The 22,194-nt window shown below is 35.0% G+C and overlaps 1 protein-coding gene across 1 annotated transcript in view; it reads left to right on the top strand.

Annotated features, from left to right (window-relative positions):
* The window catches only part of Atg16 (Autophagy-related 16), a 274,634-nt gene that overhangs the window by 29,948 nt on the left and 222,492 nt on the right, over positions 1-22,194 (top strand). The window contains exon 4 of the mRNA XM_089104133.1: positions 4,479-4,641. Within this exon, the coding sequence (XP_088960259.1) occupies positions 4,479-4,641 (163 nt within the window). The remainder of the gene's footprint in view (positions 1-4,478; positions 4,642-22,194) is intronic.

The raw sequence follows: 22,194 nt of genomic DNA, 5'->3' as shown, positions 1-22,194 counted from the left end.
TTTGGTAAATTTCAAGGGTATTAGCAAGTTCCACAAATGCTTTTTTAACAGCAGGCGCGGACAAATCTGTCGTTTTAGGGTTGTATTCCTGAAGATTCGCATATATTAGCCTAAATTCATCGTGACTACCCGTAACAAAAGGACAGATAAGTGGGCTTTCCGCTCGAATCCTTTCTATTTGCATAACTCTCACGGGCCATAGGGGGTAGTTCTTGAATTTAGCCAGCGCAACATCAAACTGCTTGAAAAGCTGCATAATTAACATTATCTTACTATTAAAAGTCGATAAGCAGAACAAAAAGACTTATTTTTGAGTGAGGGCCGAGCCTCACTAATGCATTCAAATGGATTCAAATCCAACCTTTGTGAAGTTGGCCCAAAAGACTTTTCTGCGTAGCACTGAACAGTGTACGTTAACAAGCAGGGCCTACAAATTGCAAATTTTACAATAAAATTTCACTTCTTGTAAAATTTTAATTCTAAATTATACTATAAGGAAATCTAATCAAAAAGGAAACGGGTCATTTATCTGAAAAGAAAAAGGGGATCAGCCCGACACCTCCCCCGTAAGATAAATGACCACCCACGCGCCACGGTTGTCCACCCTTACAAACACAAAACACTAAACGTCAACTTTACAATTTCCATTGTCCCTGTTTCTTCCGTCTCTGACCAATGTTTGTGCTGCTGCTTCCGCTGCTTAGCTCCGGATCTGTCATCGTCCACATTTTTCTGCTGCTGAATAACCAGGGTCTAGATTGTATGGGCATCGTTATGACGTCTGAGATTTTGACAAATTGAAGTACACAAGATTAGCAGAAATAATCGTGCCAGTTTAATCAAGCAATCTTCTGGCTTGGCCAGAGTGAATTCAAACTCCAAATCCACTAGCATAATGGGAACATCCCAAAAGGGAAAATAATCTTATAGGTTTGAGTCAACCTTACTCAGGGATTTGCACGATTTACAGTAATATTCTTGCTCTCACAAAATTTAAATTTAGAAGAAGCAAGAATTGTCTTCTGATGTGTCGATGTTAGATGACAAAAAAGGATTGGTTGAACTAGCCTTTTAATCTCCAACGATGAAAACAAATGAAAATCTGAATTGGAACACGAATTACCCCTTGGTATAATTTAAAATCATCCATGGCCGAAAATGCAAGGGCCCGCGAAAACGATAGAGGTACAGGGAAATCTGGTAAAAATCTGAGCGAACCATGAATCAGTTTTTTCTGGGTCCAATCCACTGGAATAATTGAATGAATAATGCACATTGATGCCAACTGAAGTTGAAATTTGGATACGTAGCTCAAGGAATAAGGTTTGGAGGAAATAATTATCGATTCCCCTGAAGAGTAAGAACAGCAAATGTGGCTACTGGGTAAAGTTTGGGATGAAATATGAAATGACTGGGAGAGAGTATCTCCCAAGGACTCAAGATTAGAGAGGAAAAATCTCGGTAACAGGGTCACAACTGGCCCACCAGTTGTCTTTTGAGGGAGCCGTCCATAACTCATTGCTGCCCCCTCCGGAGGCTCTCCTCCCCCCAAAAGAGACCAAATTCCCCTTAGAGCTGATAGGACTAATCCCAGATTCCTTCCCAAGCTTTTCCAATCCAACCCGAAATTCAATATATCTCAACTTTTCCATAAGCCGTTTTAATCCATCCAATTCTATCGTTTGATCATCTTTCTTTATTCCCAACGGGTCCTGGACCTCTTTGTTCCCTCTGCCTTTTTTTCACTATCGGGACATGCCATCAGCATTCCCGTTATCTGTCCCCGGTCTTGATTTTATTTCGAAGTCGTATTCTTTTCGGGACAGGGCCCACCGTGCCAGTTTTCGATTATTTGCTTTCATTATTTTTAACCATCTTAATGGGTTGTGATCCGTCATTATTTTAAATTTCTGTCCATACGCAAAATACTTGTTATTGTAATTTTATGACAGGATTAATGGCTCCATCACAGGTGATGATATGCCGCTAGTCCTGGTAATCACCTCATTTTCCAATACTGAGGTATTTGTTATACCTTCTCTTGAACGCGTCAAGGGAAGGATATTCTGGGATTACCTCTGCCAGCAAGCTATTCCATGTGGCGACCGATCCCCTGGCGAAACTAGTTTTCAGATATTTTTGGCGGGGAGTACCCTGCTCAAGGTAGACCTGGCGAGCTGTAATTCGGCGACTTGATCGCGAGGGCTTTGCTCTGCTAGGAACGAGCTTCGATAGCTCCTCTAATGGAGGGTTATACATGTACTTGTAGAAAACTGACATGGACGCCACGTCGAAGCATTCCTGGATCAACTGTGAGGTTTTAGCTTTCGTGTTGTCAGAGGTTGTTGCACGAACTGTTCGATTTTGAATCCGTTAGAATGGAGCGATGCAGCTTTTTGGTGCACCAGCGGAGAGAGGACATACATATTCCATGACAGGTCTGATACATGAAATGAATAGTGGCAGAATAGACTCATCAGGGAGGAGACTTTTACATCTTAGGATAACTCCTAGCTTCTTGGAGCAAGAGAATCCAATTTTACTGAGATGCTCAGCCCATGAGAGATCCCAAGAGAAGTTTATTCCAAGTAGGCGTAGTGTATCAACTCGTGTTATTGCCTCTCCTTTGAAGACGAAATCAGGATAACCGCTCATATTACGGGCCTTAGAAATTAGGAACTCTTTCGCTTTTATGCTTTAAAACTGAAAAGCCATGCATCTGCCTATGCCTCAAATCCCTCCAGGTCAGCCTGAAGCTCCTTGCGGGGTTTGCTGGGATCTTCGTCCTTTGCAATTGATGTTTTTGTTGTCGTTTTATCAGTAAAGTGGTGAGGTTTTTTTTTTTACAAGGTTGTCCCCTAGGTCGTTTATTAAGACCAAGAAAAAGTTGGCTTAAGAATACTCCCTTGGGATACTCCGGATAAGCCTAGGTGTTCTTTTGATATGAAGCCGTCGAGGACAACGAATAAAGTCAGCAAGCACCTCAAACAGTCGACCATCAACTCCATAGGCTTTCAGTTTACAAAGAAGTCCCTTGTGCCATACACGATCAAAGGCTTTTGCGATGTCAAAGGAGAGGAGGTGAATATCGTGTCCCTGAGAAAGGAGCTCAACCACTCTCGATACTGCGCTATTAGACAGTCTAATCTAGACCGTTTTCTGCGAAAGACCGTATTGCGTGTCTGCCAACAACAGATGTAACTCGGGGTATTGGTAAGGGTCTTTACCAATAGAACTGCAGGACATTCTTTTTCAACTGTGCTATAATTCAATTCTGCTTTTGACAATTTTCTTGATATAAGTATGATTAGATGTTCCCCGTAATCAAATTTTTGGGATAACACTGCCCCAAGTCCGTTATCTGAGCTGTCTGTTTGGAGCATAAATGGCAATGAAAAATCTGGGTTTCTCGGTATTCTTTCGCTACAAAGTGCGTTATTAAGTATATCAAATGCATTTTGTTCAATTTCCATCCATCTCACGGGGTCTAGGACACCATATTTTGTTAGATCCGTTAAAGGTTTAGCTATCGTTGCAAAATTTGGTATAATTTTTTGGTAATATCCCGCCAGTCCCAGAAACTACTGAACTTATTTCTTTGCATTTGGGACCTCTGCATTTCTAATTTTTTCAGTTTTTCCCTTAATGTGGTTATATTACTATTTTCTATTTTGTGGCCAAGGTACTGTTTGTGACTGAACCAATCCTATTTTCATTCATATGTAATATTTTGAACATTCTCCCTGGAGGATTCTTTTGAGGATATTGTCTGTAAATTACTGTTGAATCAAAACCTTAGCTCAAGAACCGTTCCAAACTTTTATTTCAAGTTGAATGAAATTTATACAATAATTATATTGAATACAGTCAAAGACAACACTGAGATCCATTTATGCAACTTAAGGATTTAAATTAGAATCGGATATGTTAATTCTTAAGCCGAAGATCTGAAAAACTGGAGAAATATGGGTTATATTAACCAATAATAAAACTTTGGTATCAAAAACGAACAGAAATTACATTAAAAAAAAAACTTTACGAAAAAGAAGCTTTTCAAAGAACAGATAAGAGTCATATTAAACTAAAAATGAGTAGAAATAAAGCTCTATGATAATTAAAAGTTAAAACAACTAAAAATTGCTTTCAAAGAATAAAACGAGCCGCAAACGAACAGAAATTAAAATGAATAAGCATATGAAACATAAAGCTAACGATTACTGATATAGTTGAATTCTAAAACGAGTAAAACTTAAAATGAATGCTGATACAATGGAAGATGACTTGTGACTCATCTTGGATGCCCCAAATGCCACTGAAGGCACAAGACAATGTGAGGTCTAAGGCAAGGCCACATAGTAAATTCAGGATTGAATAATTCTTTATTGTATATTCATTTGTTTAATTGTGAACCTTTTTATGTTAAGGAAATGTCGGGAATTTTTTGTGGAGTGTTTATTTATATATGTGAATATTTGTAGATTTTCTGAACTTCAACAGCTTTACGTCAGAGCTGTGAGAGACTTGTCGGACACCAAAAGCAAAGTGGAGGAGCTTACTGCTTCAAACGAATTGATTCGTGATGAATATAATGCTTTGCATTTAGCTTATGGGTCTATGGAAAAGCTTTTACGAAAACTGCAGGTAACCATATTTTTCAATACAAAATTTATTCAAATTAAAAGGTGAGTTGTTGTTTTTTTCAAGAAGTATTTATTGATTCATAACTTTTATTTTTCACCGTTATTTTATACCTTTCACAGTAATTTCCCTTGAATTTAATGTACTTGTGTCAGCACTTTTTTCAAATTCTCAAAGCTTCTGATATACACTCTTAGGTATTGCCTTAAACTCTTCCAGCGGTATCCCACCGTCTGTGCCTGTTTACTTGCCTGTAACCATGGTAGCTTAGGTTCGAATCTTAAATTAGGCGATTTTTTAAAATAGACTATCTTACAGGAAAGATACCTTGCAACGAGGATGCAATAAAGGAAATGCAAAATGTTGAATTAACAGCCTTGAGACTAAAGATTATCGATAATAATTTTGGTTTATTCTCTCTTGTTTCAGGCTCTATTTTTCTTCATTTGTTTATTGGAATTTGTGTTTGTTTATATGTTTGTCTTTGTCTATGCTGGGTCTAGATGAGCCATAAAAAGGGAATTCGAAATCAAATTATTTTCAATTGGAAACTGAGAGGTCTTTTCAATTGTCGAGGGGGGAAACTGAGTAGTTAGAAATGAGATGTGAGCAAATGTTTGCTCACAAATATAAAAATAAATAAAAAAATAAATTGACAAAATAAATAAAAATAATATATAAATAATAATAAATGAAAATACATCAAATAATTAATAAATACAAATTAGTTGATAAATAAAAATTATTCATGGTAATAGAATCGGAAGGCTAAAAATTTGAAAATAATAAACATATTCTTTTTCATAGGTATATTTTCAAAATGTACTAAAAATGGAAAATAATTTTTTCTCGAGAATCTATAAATGTAAGTGAGCACGAGGGGAGTGAAATGTTTTGGGCTTTGCAGAACTTGATTTTCTTAACTCGTTTCCTTTGCTCACGGACTTATTCATTTACGTATTTATAACTTAGACTAATTTGGGATCTATGTTATGTAAACACCAATTCATTTTGTCCCCCTCGTTTTCACTTGTAAACATAGATTCCCGAGAAAAAATTATTTTTTATATTTTAGTCATTTTGAAAAGTATTTTTATTTTTTCATTTTTTATATCTATTATTATTTGGTAAAATAGAACTTGACAACCATAATGTCACATTTTAAAATTTCATCAATTTGGATGTAAGTAATTTATGATTACTGCTAGCAAAGATAATATTTAATAAATAATAAAGAGGTTGCAGTAAGTATCTTGCAAATTGGACAAAAGTTGATATTAGAAAGATATTTTCTTCGTATTTTTTAATTTCGTTGCGAAAATTGGAGTTCACATTGAAAGTCCTATTAAGAGCTATTTTTGTAAGCTTTTCATGGAGACGGCCCATTTTTGAGCCAAGACTAGGTCTCCCTGATTATATTTTCGTACAGCTTACTGTTTTAAATACGGTCGGTCGAAACAATCTGTTTCGAATACGGGCACCTCTTAACAAACAAAATAGCTTGGGGTGTCGAGCAAGAGAAAGTCGAGCAAAAGAGGGGTATCCAATAGCACTATTTAAAGGCAAAACGTTTGTTTAATAAAAAAAAAAAAAAAAAGTCAATATTCAGCGTGAGACAGATCGCGAAGTCACAGAAATGTAGAGGCCAGAGGTTCTTTTTTTCGATTTCCTAATTTAAAATACCACAAAATACGGGCACCCGAACCAATCTGTAGATAATTTCACTGGGAAACATCTAATAAATCCTCGTACGTCTTTTGGAGCGCCTGCGATTTATTATTCCTCCTATTATGTTATACTTTATTGTAATACGTTATTTTTTTTTTGTTTTTATTCTTTGGCTTAAAAGTCCAAGTTCCAAAATTTATGTCATGTTAACGATAGTACGCATTTTGCGTTTTATCTTTTTATTCAATTTTTCTTGTTTTCATCTCTCATTTTATTCCTATCGGAAATCAAAATTTGGAAATCGGAATTCGAACGTTGGAAATTGGAATTAAAGTTTAGAAGCTTTTTGCGAACAGGTTTTTGTCGAAGGATTAGACTAATAAATAATATTTAACAATTGCGTAACTTTTGTAACTTGAAAAGTTACTTACGAATGTAAAGTTGCGCAACTTCGTGAATCAAAAGTTTTGTAAACGTAAAAAATGATGCTTCTGCATAGGACTGTATACAGCTTGTGAATACAACTGTTAACTGAAAAGCATAAATGGCAAAAAAATTGAGAGGCCTCTTCAACTTGGTAAGTGAGCACAACCTTTTTGGCTAGTCGTTTGTGTGAGCTTTGAGCAACTTCGTTTTTAGCAAATCAATGGCAAATCGATAAGCGTCATTTTCAGAGCTTTCCCTTATTTGTACAAGAAAATGAGTTGTTTAATTTAACTTAATTTTTACTTAAGATTTTAATTTAATTTTTAATATAATTTAATTGTTATAATTTGTCAAACTTTTAAATATTTTTTTATCGAGCTAAAACATCTTACAGGAGCTTTGAGCAACGTCACTTTACAAAACTTTTATGAGAAATTGAGAAATATGATTTTTAGAGAATGTCTTTGAGCTAAAGTGTATCGACCTATAGAACTACATATCTTACGCCGGCTTTGAGTAACTTTGTTAAAAATCCAAGATCTTCTATCATTATAACTTTCTTTTACAGAAAAAAACACCAATATAAAATCGATATAAAATCAGGGATTTTATTTTTAAAAAGGATCTTTTTGACAGAATAGTGATCTAAAATGTTTTTAAACTAAAGAGCATTGAACTTAAGAGCTAAATGTCGTACGGGAGCAACTTGTCACTGTGAGCATTTCATTTTTAGCACACCTAAATATATACTTGGTATTGTAAATTTCAGCCAATCACTAATTTTTAGCGTGAAGAGCGAGGTGTTTAGGAGGGGGGCAACCCCTCATATATGGATTGCAGGGGCGTAGCTCCAGCATTTTTATTGAGGGGGCAAAAAGTTCCACATGCAGAGAGTCAAGGGGCATGGGCTATAAAATCTTTTTTCTAATTTTGTTGGGGGGGGGGGCAAGGTTTCTCGTTACGTCCAGTTGAAGAAGCGGGGTTTTTAATTCGATTTTTTTTAATATATATATATATATATATATATATATATATATATATATATATATATATATATATATATATATATATATATATATATATATATATATATATATATATATATATATATATATATATATATATATATATATATATATATATATATATATATATATATATATATATAAGAATAAAACTATTTAGGGATGAGTGAGTATACTGGTAATAATTGCCAGTATAACGGCATCACAGCAACGACCGCATAGTTGCCGTCAGTTCTTTCAGTAGGTATTTGGAGGTTAAGAGGAGTCTTTGAGTATTGAAGGTATAAGGGCTGTGGCACGTTTTGCTTGAATGATTAATAGAAAAAATAATATTATTCGAATAAGAGTAAAATTATTTAGGGATGAGTGAGTATACTGGTAATAATTGCCAGTATAACGGCATCACAGCAACGGCAGCACAGTTGCCGTCAATTATTTCAGTAGATATTTGGAGGTTAAGAGAAGTCTTTGAGTTTTAAAAGTACAAGGGCTGTGGCACGTTTTGCCTGAATGGTTAATAGAAAAAAAATAATATTATTCGAATAATAATAAAAATATTTAGGGACGAGTGAGTATAGTGGTAATAATTGCCAGTATAACGGCATCATAGCAACGGCAGCACAGTTACCAGCAGTTATTTCAGTAAATATGTAGAGGTTAAGGGAATTCTTTGAGTATTGAAGGTACAAGGGCTGTTGCACGTTTTGCCTGAATGATTAATAGAAAAAGAATAATTTAATTTGAATATATAAAACTATTTAGGGATGAGTGAATATACTGGTAATAGTTGCCAGTATAACGCCATCACAGCAACGGCAACACAGTTGCCATCAGTTATCTCAGTAGATATTTGGAAGTTAAGAGAAGTCTTTGAGTATTGAAGGTACAAGGGCTGTGGCACGTTTTGCCTGAATGATTAATAGAAAAAATAATATTATTCGGATAAGAGTGAAAATATTTAGGGATGAGTGAGTATACTGGTAATAATTGCCAGTATAACGGCATCACAGCAACGGCAGCACAGTTGCCGTCAGTTATTTCAGTAAATATTTAGAGGTTGAGAGAAGTTTTTTAGCATTGAAGGTACAAGGGCTGTGGCATGTTTTGCCTGAATGATTAATAGGAAAAGGTAATTTAATTTGAATATATAAAACTATTTAGGCATGAGTGAGTATACTGGTAATAGTTGCCAGTATAACGCCATCACAGCAACGACAGCACAGTTGCCGTCAGTTATTTCAGTAGATATTTGGAAGTTAAAGGAAGTCTTTGAGTATTGAAGGTACAAGGGCTGTGGCATGTTTTGCCTGAATGATTAATAGGAAAAGATAATTTAATTCGAATAAGAATAAAACTATTTAGGGATGAGACTGGTAATAATTGCAAGTATAACAGAATGTCAACAACGGCAGCACAGTGTCCGTCAGCAATTTAGTAAATGTGTGGAGGTTAAGAGAAGTCTTCAAATATTGAGGGTACAAGGGCTCCGTTTTGCCTGAATTATTAACAGAAAAATAATTATTCAAATAAAAATAAAACTATTTAGAGAGGAATGACCATATTGGTAATAATTGCCAGTATAACGGCATCACAGGAAGCGCAGCACAGTTGCCGCCAGTCCTTTTAGCCTGTTGCTTTTATTTTAATTTTTAATTTATCCAGTGTCTGAGATTGTCTTCAGATTTTTTCTCATATTCATTCAACTTTCCTTCTTTTTGATGATTTTTGTACATACTTTTGGTTCAAATAGACGTTCACACTAGAGAAATATTCGCTCGTCATGGTAATTTAGTTGCCCATTTGGGAAACTTTTGTTACCAAGAGAAAAAGAGTTTCGAATCTTATTAAAATGTCTTTACCAATGCTGAGCTAAAAGGGACTAAGGTGGTATTAATTCCCTAAGAAGAGACTTGGGTAATTTAGTTACTGAAAAAAAGAGTCCCAACCCAATGCTAAGCTAAACGGCCCTAAAAAGTAACGGTTGATTTGTTTTGAGACGTTAGATGGCATTAATGGTCTAGGCTCTACAAGTTTACTGCCTATGCCAATGTGTCATATAGTCTTTGCATTTTCCCTTACTTATACATTCTTGAAATACCAACAGTGGTATCGTTTGGGGGGGGGGGGAAAGTGGGTGTAGTTGCCCCCCCCCCAATAATTTGAAGAAAAAAATATTAGATAACCCATGCCCCTTGATTCTCCGGATGTGGACCCCCCCCACCCCATAAAATGCTGGAGTTACGCTCCCGAATCCCAAGGACAGTGAAAAGGTAATGTAATTCTTTCAATTGGTTAAGTAGAGAGTTGCACTACTATATATTAAAGAACTAAAGAAAATTGGGAAATTAGTTTTCATTGCTCCAGTTTTCAAAGGCTTATGACTCATTGTCACGCTTTCAATGACTCAGTGATTGAGTTTTCAATGAAAAATACCCCTGTTGGCATTTGTGCAGTTTTTGGTAGTTGCGGGCAGCGAGTCGAAAAAAAGATAAGTGAGCGAAAAATCAGAAGAAAATAAGCTAAAACACATTTCGACACAAATAGATTTTGATTTTTTTAGTCATTCAGTTTTGTTTAATATTTTATTTTAGTTATTATTTCATTATTGAATTTAATTTGATAAAAACAGAACATAGCAGCAATAGCAGCAATGCCATGTTTCAAAATTTATTTAGTTCGGATGTAAGTAAATTATGATTACATTTCTGCTAGCAAAGATAATTTTTAACTAACAAAGATGTGGTAGTGGCTATCTTGCAATATGAACAAAAGGTTGACAAATAATTGCCTCATACAGACTTAAACATAGAAAGTAGTAAAAATAAAGTAGATAAAAAAAATAAAGAGAACAAAAAGAATAAAGCTATCTCCCGTTTCTATAGGTGGCGAAAAAAAGATGCACATTTAACAAATTACAGATAAAAAAGTGTTATATAAAAAATCAGCCACCAGAGATTTGTAAGCTATTGTCTTTTTTACATAAATAATTTAAAAAATCAATAATTACGCATTTAAAAAGAAAAAAAACACTTGATGCAAAAAAAAATATCCAGATATAGAAACGAAAAACAATATGATAAACAAATAAAAATTATCTAATAATTTATAAATTAAAACAAACGACTAAACGCTAAAAAATTAGTAGTTGGCGGTCGAAAAAAGTAAAAAAGGTAAGTTAAAAAACAAAACTGTCTACCATCTCTATAGAATGGTTTTGTACGAATGTCTGATATGATATCATAACTTCTATTTATATTTTTATTCATCGATATATACACTCTTTATTATATTAGATTATTCATCATTATTTCTTGATAGTCGAAAGTAAAGATAACTGGAAAAAAACAATGCTATTTACAATCTCAGTATATGTCTGTATTGATTTTGACGTGAAACACATGGCACCATGTCTAAAACACGTGGCAAACAAATTTATACAAATGTATATGGCACTATCATATCTAAAACACATGGCAAACAAATGTACGCAAATGTATATGGCACAGGCCTCCCACTGGGTTCATAATTATGAAAAAAGTTCATATTTTTAACCTAGGTTCATAAATGGTACATAATTTAGAAAAAAGGTTCATAAAGTTCATATTTTTCTTGTCATCAGCTGGAAAGCACACGCGGTTGATGTCTTCTTCCTTATAAAGGACAAGCGAAGCAAATGTGTGTGCAATAGTTTTATTTAAAACGATTCAAACTGTAACACTGCAAGTTTTGTGAACATACATTTTCTTCTGTTCAAAAAGACATTGTTACATCTAACTTGGTTCCTATATTGCCCCCCCTATATCTTCTTGTACTAAGCTATCTTTTTTGTCTTTGCTACCTTCATAGAGTTTTCTAGTAGTAATATTCCTAAATAGTTGATTTAAGCTTATGAGCTGTAACATAACTTCTTGGCAGAAGATCATAAGTTGATTGATTATTCTTTTTCTTTCTTTTCCTTTTGTTTTTTACATGGATTCACACTAATGCTTTTTGCAAGGACCTTCTACGCGACATTGGATCTTCTTACTTGGCGTTGCTTTACGATGAGACTACAAATGCCAAAGGTGCTAAGGAGTTGAATATCATGATTAGATACTGGTTGGAGACCGAAAAAAGAGTCTCTGTACGCCACCTACAGTCCTTTTTCATAGGACACGCAAAAGCGGAAGATTTACACCAGCACCTACTACAAGCTCTAAAGGATACTAACCTTGATCTCCGTCAAGTCTTGATGCTGGGAAGTGACGGACCTAATATCAACAAGAAAGTTCGGAGGTTATTTGATTCCGAAGTTAGAACTGTGCGCAGCGACCGAGGCCTGGCTGACATTGGGACATGCATTTATGGAACTCGGTTTTTAGTCTGAAAAACCATCAAGGACAGACAAAATATCCCCTTGTTTCAAAGATAATAAAAGCGGCTCTCTGCATGTCGCATGGGAACGCTGACGTTGAACGTGATTTTTCCCGCTCAGGACGGATCATGACCGAGGAAAAACTACTACTACTACTACTAACAACTCACCGCAGCACCAAGCCGCCTGAGGCCAACACAGCTACGCACGCTCCTCCTCCACCCCATTCTATTCAAAGCCTCCCTTTTTACACCCGCCCACGAAGTTCCCATTTACTTTAAATCTTTCTTTATGACGTCCTCCCATCCCAGACGGGGACGACCTGCTTTCTGTTTAGCCCTAGATGATTGGCCAAAAAGAACAATCATCGGCAATCTGTCACCCTTCATCCGTATAACATGCCCTAGCCACCTCAAACTTTCTTTCATTATAGCCCTAGAGAGCAGTATTGAACCACATTTTTCGTATAGCCTATTGTTTGAAATACGGTCAGTTAGCCGGGTACCTAGAACAATCCTTAAGCAATTTCTCTGGAAAACATCAAGCAAATCTTCATCCACTTTTCGGAGCGTCCACGCTTCAGAGCCATATTTGACCACTGTCATCACTGTGGCTTCTAATATTCTAATCTTGGTTTCTACACTTATTTTCGCATTCTTCCAAACTTTTTTTAAATGTAAGAAAACACCTCGAGCCTTGTCTGTTCTATTTTTGATATCTTCACTGCTCCCACCGTCATTACTAATAATACTACTAAGGTTAGTGAAGCTGCCCGCGTGATCTATCTTTTCGTTACCCAACGTCAACTTTTCATCTTCACTCATTCCTAGCCTTAGTGACTTAGTCTTCCTAACATTAATTTTCCAACCAATTCTAGCACCCTGAACTCGCAAAACCTCTAAAACTTCATTCATTTTGCTTACTATTTAATCTAGGATGCTTAAATCCTCATCACAATCTAAGTCCAGGAGACTTTTTCCTCCCCATTTGAATCCGTGGTTTCCCATTGCCTTTCGTGTGCTCCTTAAGGCAAAGTCGGTCAAAATAACCCATATAAAGGGAGATAGAACACAACCCTGCTTAACTCCTGATTTAATACAAAACCAGCTGCTAACCTCATTTTCTACCTTAACCGCAGCAGTGTTATTCTCATACATATCATTAATCACTTTGATGTATTTGTCCGGTATACCATACAAGGAAAAAACTTTTACTAAAGCTCTTCTATCAACAAAATCGAACACTGGTTCATAATCTATAGAACTCAGGACCAAAGGTGTTCGAAAACTCAGGCACTTCTCAATTATTAGCCTAAGAGCAAAAATTTGGTCGACACATCCTCTACCTTTTCTAAAACCGCACTGCTCTTCTCTTAAAACGTTGTCTACGGCATCTCTCAGTCTAAAAAGTATAATATTACTAACCAGACTAATGCCTCGATAATTACCACACTCACTTCTATCACCTTTCTTATAAAGTGGCTTAATTAAGTTTTTCCTAAAATCGTTAGGTACTTCCCCTTTTTCAAAAATCATATTCATAATCTTCAATAACTTATTTCTAACCTCAGAGCCACCATATTTAAGAAACTCTTTTACCACGCTAACAGCACCTGGAGCCTTATTATTCTTTAATCCTTTTAGTACTGTTGCTAATTCCTCCTCACAAAACAAATCTTCCTTCACATCCAAGGTATCACAAACTTTTTCATTTTCCTCAATATTTTTTCCTGCAACTCTATCTCGGTTAAGCAAGTTCTCAAAATGTTCGGCCCATCTCTCTTTAGTTTTTTCCTTATCGCTAATTGCGACCCCATATCTATCTTTAACTGGGACAAGTACGGATTGACTACTCCCTCTCAATTTGTTAACGTGCCAGTACAATATTTTACTATTATGCCGTCTAGCCGCATCTTCCAGATCCTCGGCAATTTTATCCATGGCCTCTACTTCACACCTCCTTAGTTCATATTTTAATGCGTTCTCCACTTTCTTTATATTTCTTTTGTTTTCTTATGATCTATATCTCATGTAATTGTTGTGCAAGTCCTTTTTCCTTTCTACTAAACAAAGAGCTTTTTCACTAATACTCTGAGCTGCAGTTCTAGATTTCTTCCCTAAGACTCCTTCAGCAACTTCACAAATTGTTTTTCTAAAATTATTTTTACTTTTAACATCAATAACAGCATTTCTAAATACCCTAATATCTTGTATCGATCCTGCCAGTCTTCTGTTTACTATAACATAATTAATAGAGTTTGCTGTCTTACCATCACGTGAATACCATGTTAACTTATGAGCCATTTTATGACCAAACACCGTATTGGTTATAACTAGATTGTTATACCTGCAAAATTGCAAAAGTCTGTATCCCTTACTGTTTTCTGTTCCCACACCAAATTTATCTAGGCTGGGATACCATCTATCCCTATTTCCACCAACCTGGGCGTTAAAATCTCCCAGTAATAACATCATATTTCTACCTGGGACCTTGTCTATTTGCTCCTGTAACTGTAAGTAAAATTCATTTGAGTTATTAGTATCTCGGTCAGTCGGTTCAACAGGGGCGTATACTACTATAACTGATACCCTGAACTTTTTAGTCATAAAATGAGCAATTAGTATTCTATTATTAATATCTTACTAGCCTAAACAAGACTTAGCAGCATCCTTATTCATCATGAGCCCTACTCCCTGTCTATACACCCCATCCTTCCTACCTGAGTAAACAAACTCTATATCACCTAATTTCAGGCTTCCTACCCCTGGGATATGAGTTTCTGAAACTCCTAATAAATCCAGTTTGAATCGTCTGAATTCGTCAGTCAAAATGTCAATACGATAGTCTTTTTTTAGTGTCGTAACATTCCAAGTTCCAATTTTCATGTTCTTTAAATCATCGAAATTATTTTCGCCTCAGGAAAAGCAATGATCCCGGTGCAGGACGGGGATCACATATCTTAAGTCTATACCGAAGTGCTTAAGCCGGCTTAGAACCGGACAGCAAGAAGTCCCTGGGACCTCCATGAATGGGGGCTTTGTGCAATCCTGGGCCCATCTTGGTCACAACATGGTTTTCAACACTTGGCGATGCTCTTCTATCAACAAGAGTCGAAGTCCTGCACAGACAGTCTCAAGTCTATTACCTCCGACTCATTATATATTCATGCCTACAAATATTATGCTACTACGGGGAGGCAACCCATAATAGATAAATTAGCTAGGAAGAAGTTTTTCAGCCCAAAGACGCCCATCAAAACATACCAAGCCCAGAAGAATTGTCCATTAGAAACCGATGAAAGTCAAAATGCTCAATGCTATACTGAGAGTATCTGAAGCTCTAAAGAAGTTCCAGAACAAGCCCGAGATTGTCCCTATTAACCGACAGTTGTTGAATTTGCAGCGAAATGCTTGCCAGAGCTATAAATTGCGCCTGGAAACTGAGTGATCTAGACAGGCTGAAGAGGAGTCCAAAAGGAAAGAAAGAGAAGAGAAGAATAGATAAATTAGCTAGGAAGATGTTTTTCAGCCCAAAGACGCTCATCAAAACATACCAAGCCAAGAAGAATTGTCCATTGAAATCGATGAAAGTCAAAATGCTCAATGCTAGACTGATAGTCTCTGACGCTCTAAAGAAGTTTGAGAACAGGCCCGAGATAGTCCCTATTACCAGAGAGCTGTTTGGGGTGAAATGACTGCCAGAGCTATAAACTGTACCTGGAAGCTGAGGGATCTAGACAGGCTGAAGAGGAGTCCAAAAGGAAAGAAGAAGAAGAGAAGAAGGCAAGAGAAGAAGAGGAAGACTAACTCTAAATGGAACAACTATTCCATAAGATAATCATATTAATTACCTAGGTCTCATGCTCGACCAAAAACTTAATTTCCACCTCCACATTTCAAACACAATAAAAAAATGCTATAGAAAAACAAATATACTAAAAAAACTTCTTTCCACACCCTGGGGTTGTAAGGAAAAAACGTTACTCCAGTTTTATAAATCACATATAAGACCCCATATTGACTATGGGCTCATCGTCTATGGTGCATGTGCCAAGACCCAGATGCAAAAAATTGAAACAATACAAAATGATATAATACGTCTCATATTTGGTCTTAGGAAACCCACAAGCACCAAGTTTCTGCTTATGGAGAGTGGATTAACTGCAATAAGGGAGAGACGTAGCTTTCTCTTCACAAAACATCTTACAAAAATTGAATCAAATAGCTCACACACCCTACATAATTGGTTAAGAAATCCAGCCATGTATAGAGGCATTGCAGATAAGTATGCCAATATTCAGAAGAAGTTCCCTGTACCGGCAAAGTCTATTGCACCTACTTTCCTCCAATCTCCTCCATGGAATTTGTCAATCCCTATAATAAATACTGATTTTTCAAAGTGGAACAAATATCTAACCCCCATTTCTTTTTTCTAGAAAAAAATTGCTGAATTTAATAAAATTACCTATAAAAACCATTTCCAAATATTTTGTGATGTATCAAAAATGAATGAGAAGGTTGCAAGTGGTGTTTTCCTTCCTCACCTGAAAATTGCAATGGGTGAGAGATTGTATAATAATGTATCTATAATGTCTGCTGAGTTAAATGCCATAATCATGGCATTAGAACACCTTACTGAAAACCAACCTTTGATTGCTAATTCAAAAAATATTAAAGTCTATTCCGACTCTTTATTAAGCCTTGAGTTGCTGGCCTCAGCCCCTCAGTATAAGTTGCACATTGACACTTATCATTGTCTTAGTGATATAGATAATCTTTCTTCAAGTGGAATAAGAACTTATCTTCAGTATATTCATAGCCACTCTGGTATAAGTGGTAATCATCAGGTTGATGAAATAGTAAAAAATACTATAAATATTGACCAGCCAAGTGGTGTACCATTGAATGATTGTTTGTAGTAATAGAAAAGATTTGCTCGTGGCGATGGAGATTTCTCCTATAGCGCCACTTATCATTATAGCGCCTATAGCGCTGGTCTCAATTAATGAGAGAAAATTGAATATGTAGACATACAAATGTGGCTTCTTCTTTCTTGAGCTATCTGGAGATCAGATTCCTTTGGGAGCATTTACCATGGAGACTGGCGAACTAGTTACCTATTATCGGACTAGACTCAGACATACAAGAGAAACGAACACTTATAAAAAGACAATAGATTTATTTGACTTACATGCTTAATTGTACAGCAATGGGTCACTTCAAAGACAATAAATGGTGACCGAGATTATCTGCGGTACGAACTCTTTTAGATCCAACTTAACATTAAAATTAAAAACACATTTACCCCACTCCCAAACGCAGTTCTTTCGTCCTGCGCTATAGGGACTGCCTGCCATTGGCTCACGTGCCCCAAGGACGCGAATCCTCGTCCAATAATCTCTTTAAGATATTTCAGCTGATTCAGGCGTTCACACGGTTTTTTGCCTTTTTTGCCTTTTAAACTTCCTTATAAATGTTATGCATTGCATTTTTTTTTGCTACAATTATCTTAGCGAAATTCGAACGACTAGCGCTGTTGTCTGACTGAAGCTAGAAATGCAATTTCTCTTTTTGCTGATTAAGGACTTTTCATTTTTGCAACTAGATTTAGCTTAATTATAGGAAATCGGAATTATCTTTAGAAAGGAACTTTATTTTGGTATTTTAAATACATCGCATCTTACTCATGGTACATATCACCCTTCCCATGAAATAATGACGCCCCGTCATTAGTTACTGCCCATTAGGAGTTTTAAAATTTTTCAATTATTTTTCTTATTTTATTCTACATCCCTATCTAAGATTCATCTACCGGACTAAGATTATTTTTGGTTCTAGGTTAGCTACTATACTGAAGATTTTTTTTTTTTCTTTTTCTATATCTAACACTGATTACTTTTACTTTTCCAATACGGTTGGGACTATTCTACTTTTACGTTGGTTCTCTTTTTTTTTTTATTTTTCTGTTTATATTCCGTACTAAAAAATATATACACAACTTTAAATTAATAACATAATAATATTAAACATAATTCTAATTGTGGTACACACATAAATGATTTATAACATACAATATTTGGTTCAACATATTCACAGATGACATTAAAACACTTTCACTATTTAGATTTTTGCATTGTCTAAGCTGTTAGGAAGTAACACATGCAGCTTCACATCTATTCGTCACCTTTCGTGGCCTTAGTGTACTGCAACCTTTTATTGTAAGTTATCATCATTCACTCCTTTTGCCGCTGCGAAAATTATGAAGCATTTACGTTTTGGTTTCTTCGTGGACCTGTTCTAGTATAGTTGTGTTCACACGGTAAGTTTTCCCTAATAGCCAACTGAGAAATGACCGTTGAATATCGTTCTAATAGTCAACTGGGAAATGATTCTTCCCACTACAGGTGTTGGTGTTTTTCTTCTCAGCATATCATTTTTAGGATTTTTTGAGGCACATAGAGAATGTATTCTCGCGTAAAATTTTTCATTTGTGCCTTTTGAAACTGGTTGTCGTCATATTATAGTGACTCTCTTAATATATTGTCTTTAAATTCAACTTCGAACCTCTTCAACTATCATCTAACTTCAAATATTGTTAAATATCGTTTATCTTGTACTGCTTGATGGGGTTCTCAGAGTTAAACTTCAAATTGTCTTTAACTTCTGCTTCAAATATCTTCAAATGTCCTTAAGTGTCATTTAACTTCAAATATCGTTTATCGTGTGCTGATCGATAGAGTTCTCAGAATTAAACTTCAAATTGTCTTTAATTTCGTCTTCAAATATCTTCAAATGTCTTTAAGTATTTTTCAACTTCAAATATTGTTAAATATCGTTTATCTTGTTCTGATTGATGGAGTTATAAGAATTAAACTTCAAATTGTCTCTCACTTCAGTTTCAAATATCTTCAAATGTCTTTAAGTATCTCTTAACTTCAAATATCGTTAAATAGCGTTTATCTTGTTCTGATCGATGTGGTTCTCAGCATTTATGTGATTATATAGTTCGTTAAAGCACTTGATACTGAGGTTCAAATATAGTGTTACCTGATATATAATATGGTTCTTAGTCGAAGAAACGACGGTCGAAGGTAACTGTTGTTTTCGTAGACGAAGCTGGGATGAAAGTTGCCTGGAGTTATGGTGAGTACTCTTCGTTGGTTGAGATATGATAAAATAGATGTTACTGGGTCGTATCTGTACTGGGCAGCTTATTGTAATACTCGATGACCAAAGTGTCCATTTACTTTCCTGTAATAAAAACAACGCGGCAGAATCAAATGTTCTTTGAAGTAAATATACATACAATAATTCACGCATTAATTGGGTTATAATTTCTTAGCTATGGGACAGAATTAAATAAATACACTAATATTAGCACTCACAATGAAAATCTAAAACAGAAATTTCTTCAAATTTGTTTTGATAACGAAAATATCGATATTAAATAAACATAATTTACCCTACATTATTAAGTTTGAGGTCTACTTTTACAATATTTTTCATGCCAGCATTGTTCACGCACTTCCGTGCTGTTTAAGAAACGCATGTTGCAGCGTCATAACCACACGGTTTTACGCAAACGATACTACAATGAGGGAATAAGACATAACAAGGACTAGTGGAGACCTCTATACCCACTAGTTTTCTGATGTCTTCCCTATTTCTTGGCTTAGACGTTCTCATGTGGTTCCGGGTTTAACGGCTGAAATGCAGAGGTTCTTAGTCTCAGTATTTTTCCGTAACTGCAAGTCAACATTGGTGCCTCATATTCGTTTTTCGAATAAGATCATTAGATGCAGGATTTCCATGCTTGCCTTCGTAGATTCCAGTTAATGCTTGGCAAAGAATATAAGCATAATGAAGAACTGACATCAATATCTTTTTAGAAGGCTATTGTCTGAGCAAATCCTTCAGCACTAAATGAATAAATATGATATTAAAATCTTATTATAATCCGTTAAGCGAGAAATACGTTCACATTAATAGGGAATTCCTTGTGGGTTTTACTTAGTCGCCATTGGACATACACAGGGTTTCAATCCATATATCTTAACTGATTAAATGGTTTTAAATTGTTACATATTATTATTGAGATATAATTTCAGATCCGCCGTGAAATTCTACATATAAACGTACCAATAGGTTGTTTGGTTATAGTTACCAATAGTTGTCTATTAGCACACATATTACTCGAGTAAGAAACACATGGATGAGCACTGTGTAGGCCTAAAATAATTATAATCTGCACTAAGATAAAATATTTTATATAATTAGACGCGTCTGTACTGGTAGTTTTTTTTTTTTGATTTTAAAAATATGCCAGATAAAATGGTATATCCAAATGATTTTAATATTTTAAAAAATAAAATTATTTTAAAAATAACCGACGCTTCGAATTAGTCGTGTTTACTTCAGCTAATAAAAAAAAATTAGCTCTATCAAAGTATACAGAAAACTGGCTGAAATTTGTACGGGTATACTGGTGGTGAAGAAATATAGGTTTCAAGAGGAAATTTCTTTAGTATTCACTATATCAGAATTGGATAATTTAATGTACATGTTGCTTAGATAGATTTCGCATGAACTAAAAAAGGGGGAAACAGGGAAAAAAATTGACAAAAATAAACGCTTTTCACTAAATGAAGCACAGTCTTTTCGAGTTAAACATAAACCTTAGTCTAACTTAAATAAATTATCAGGTTCTAAATAGTTTATTGAGATAATTAAATTTTAATTAATAACTTATTGAGAAATTATATTTTAATAAATAATTAAAGTAAAAAATTGAGTACGAATTGATTATTAGAATAGTTAAATAAGAAATTGACTGATATTTTAAGCAAGAAAAACGAACAAAACGGCAAGTAAAAAGGAAGATTAAACACTAAAAACCTAAAAATAGAGCAAAACACGATTCAGATAAAGTTCTAGATATGAATAGTGTCAGATTATCTAATTTTTAAGTCAATTTAGGCGTTTTTGATTTATTTTTGATTAAAATTTTTTTTTTTCAATCTTAACATGGAAGGCAATTTCAGCAGTGATTCTACATCTTAGAAAATTCTTATTCTCGCTGTAGAGAGGAGATTTCGCCTCAACTTAATCCATGTATAAAACCATTAGTAAAGATATCACCGTCATCACCTTGCAGTCTTCTTATTGGTAGAAATTAAACGATAAGTAAAAAATTTTTGTTTTGTTTTTGATGACATCAATTTTTGTTTGGACCTGGGTCGAATTTTCATAGAAAATTCGAGGGGACCTGAGTCAGCATAGGTAAGGTATAACGTGACTGACTTGCGGAAATATGTCACAGAAATTAGAGCACAAGATATGTCATAGATAAACCAATAAAATTAAAGAACATTTTTGTCACCAAACTATAGAACAGTGATCTCTCTGTTATTGAATTACGTCATAGGTATAAACTAATGAAATTAAATTTTTTCGTCAAGGAGCTAAAGACATTAATGTCTCTGTTTCTCTTTGGAAGTAATGTTTAACACAGCTGTAGGACAGCATACTTCATTTATATAATATAATTAAATTAAAAAGCTTTTTTTTTTTCTCGGAGCTATAATAAAGTAAACTCTCTGTTTCTCGTTCAAAGCATTCTGATCCAAAAAACGAAAACTTAGCTAGCTCACAGAAGTTTCTATTAAACCTTTAAGTATTGTTTTTATTGGCCCTGATTGGCATAAAAATACTAATTTCTTGCACTTGAAGGACTGATAAATATCCCTTCCTACGATCGTTTACACACAAAAAAAATACAAAAGACAATCATGGGCCTTGATTTCATCCCCGGGCTTCCCACAAGACTTTGTCCAACGCCTGTTGTCGTTTTTAGTAGACAACAAACTTCCTACCTTTAGTTATTTTCTGTTCCACCCCTTCTATTATCCTTTGAAAGGGCATAGAAATAACACTAACAAAAGTAAGACATCTAAAACTTAATCAATTCCTTAGTAACAAAGACTAATTTAGTCTAAGGTGCGCGAAGTATAGCAATCAAGGATGCTTGTTGTAACAAAACATTGAACGTAGATTTAATTAAACTGAAGTACTAAGGCATGTCTTA

This window comes from Artemia sp. Qi Xiang Cuo, chromosome 18 (genome assembly GCF_049724085.1).
Source record: "Artemia sp. Qi Xiang Cuo chromosome 18, ASM4972408v1, whole genome shotgun sequence".
Lineage (NCBI taxonomy): Eukaryota > Metazoa > Arthropoda > Branchiopoda > Anostraca > Artemiidae > Artemia > Artemia sp. Qi Xiang Cuo.
Note: the sequence above shows the minus strand (reverse complement) of the source record. Positions and strands in the feature narration are given on the sequence as shown.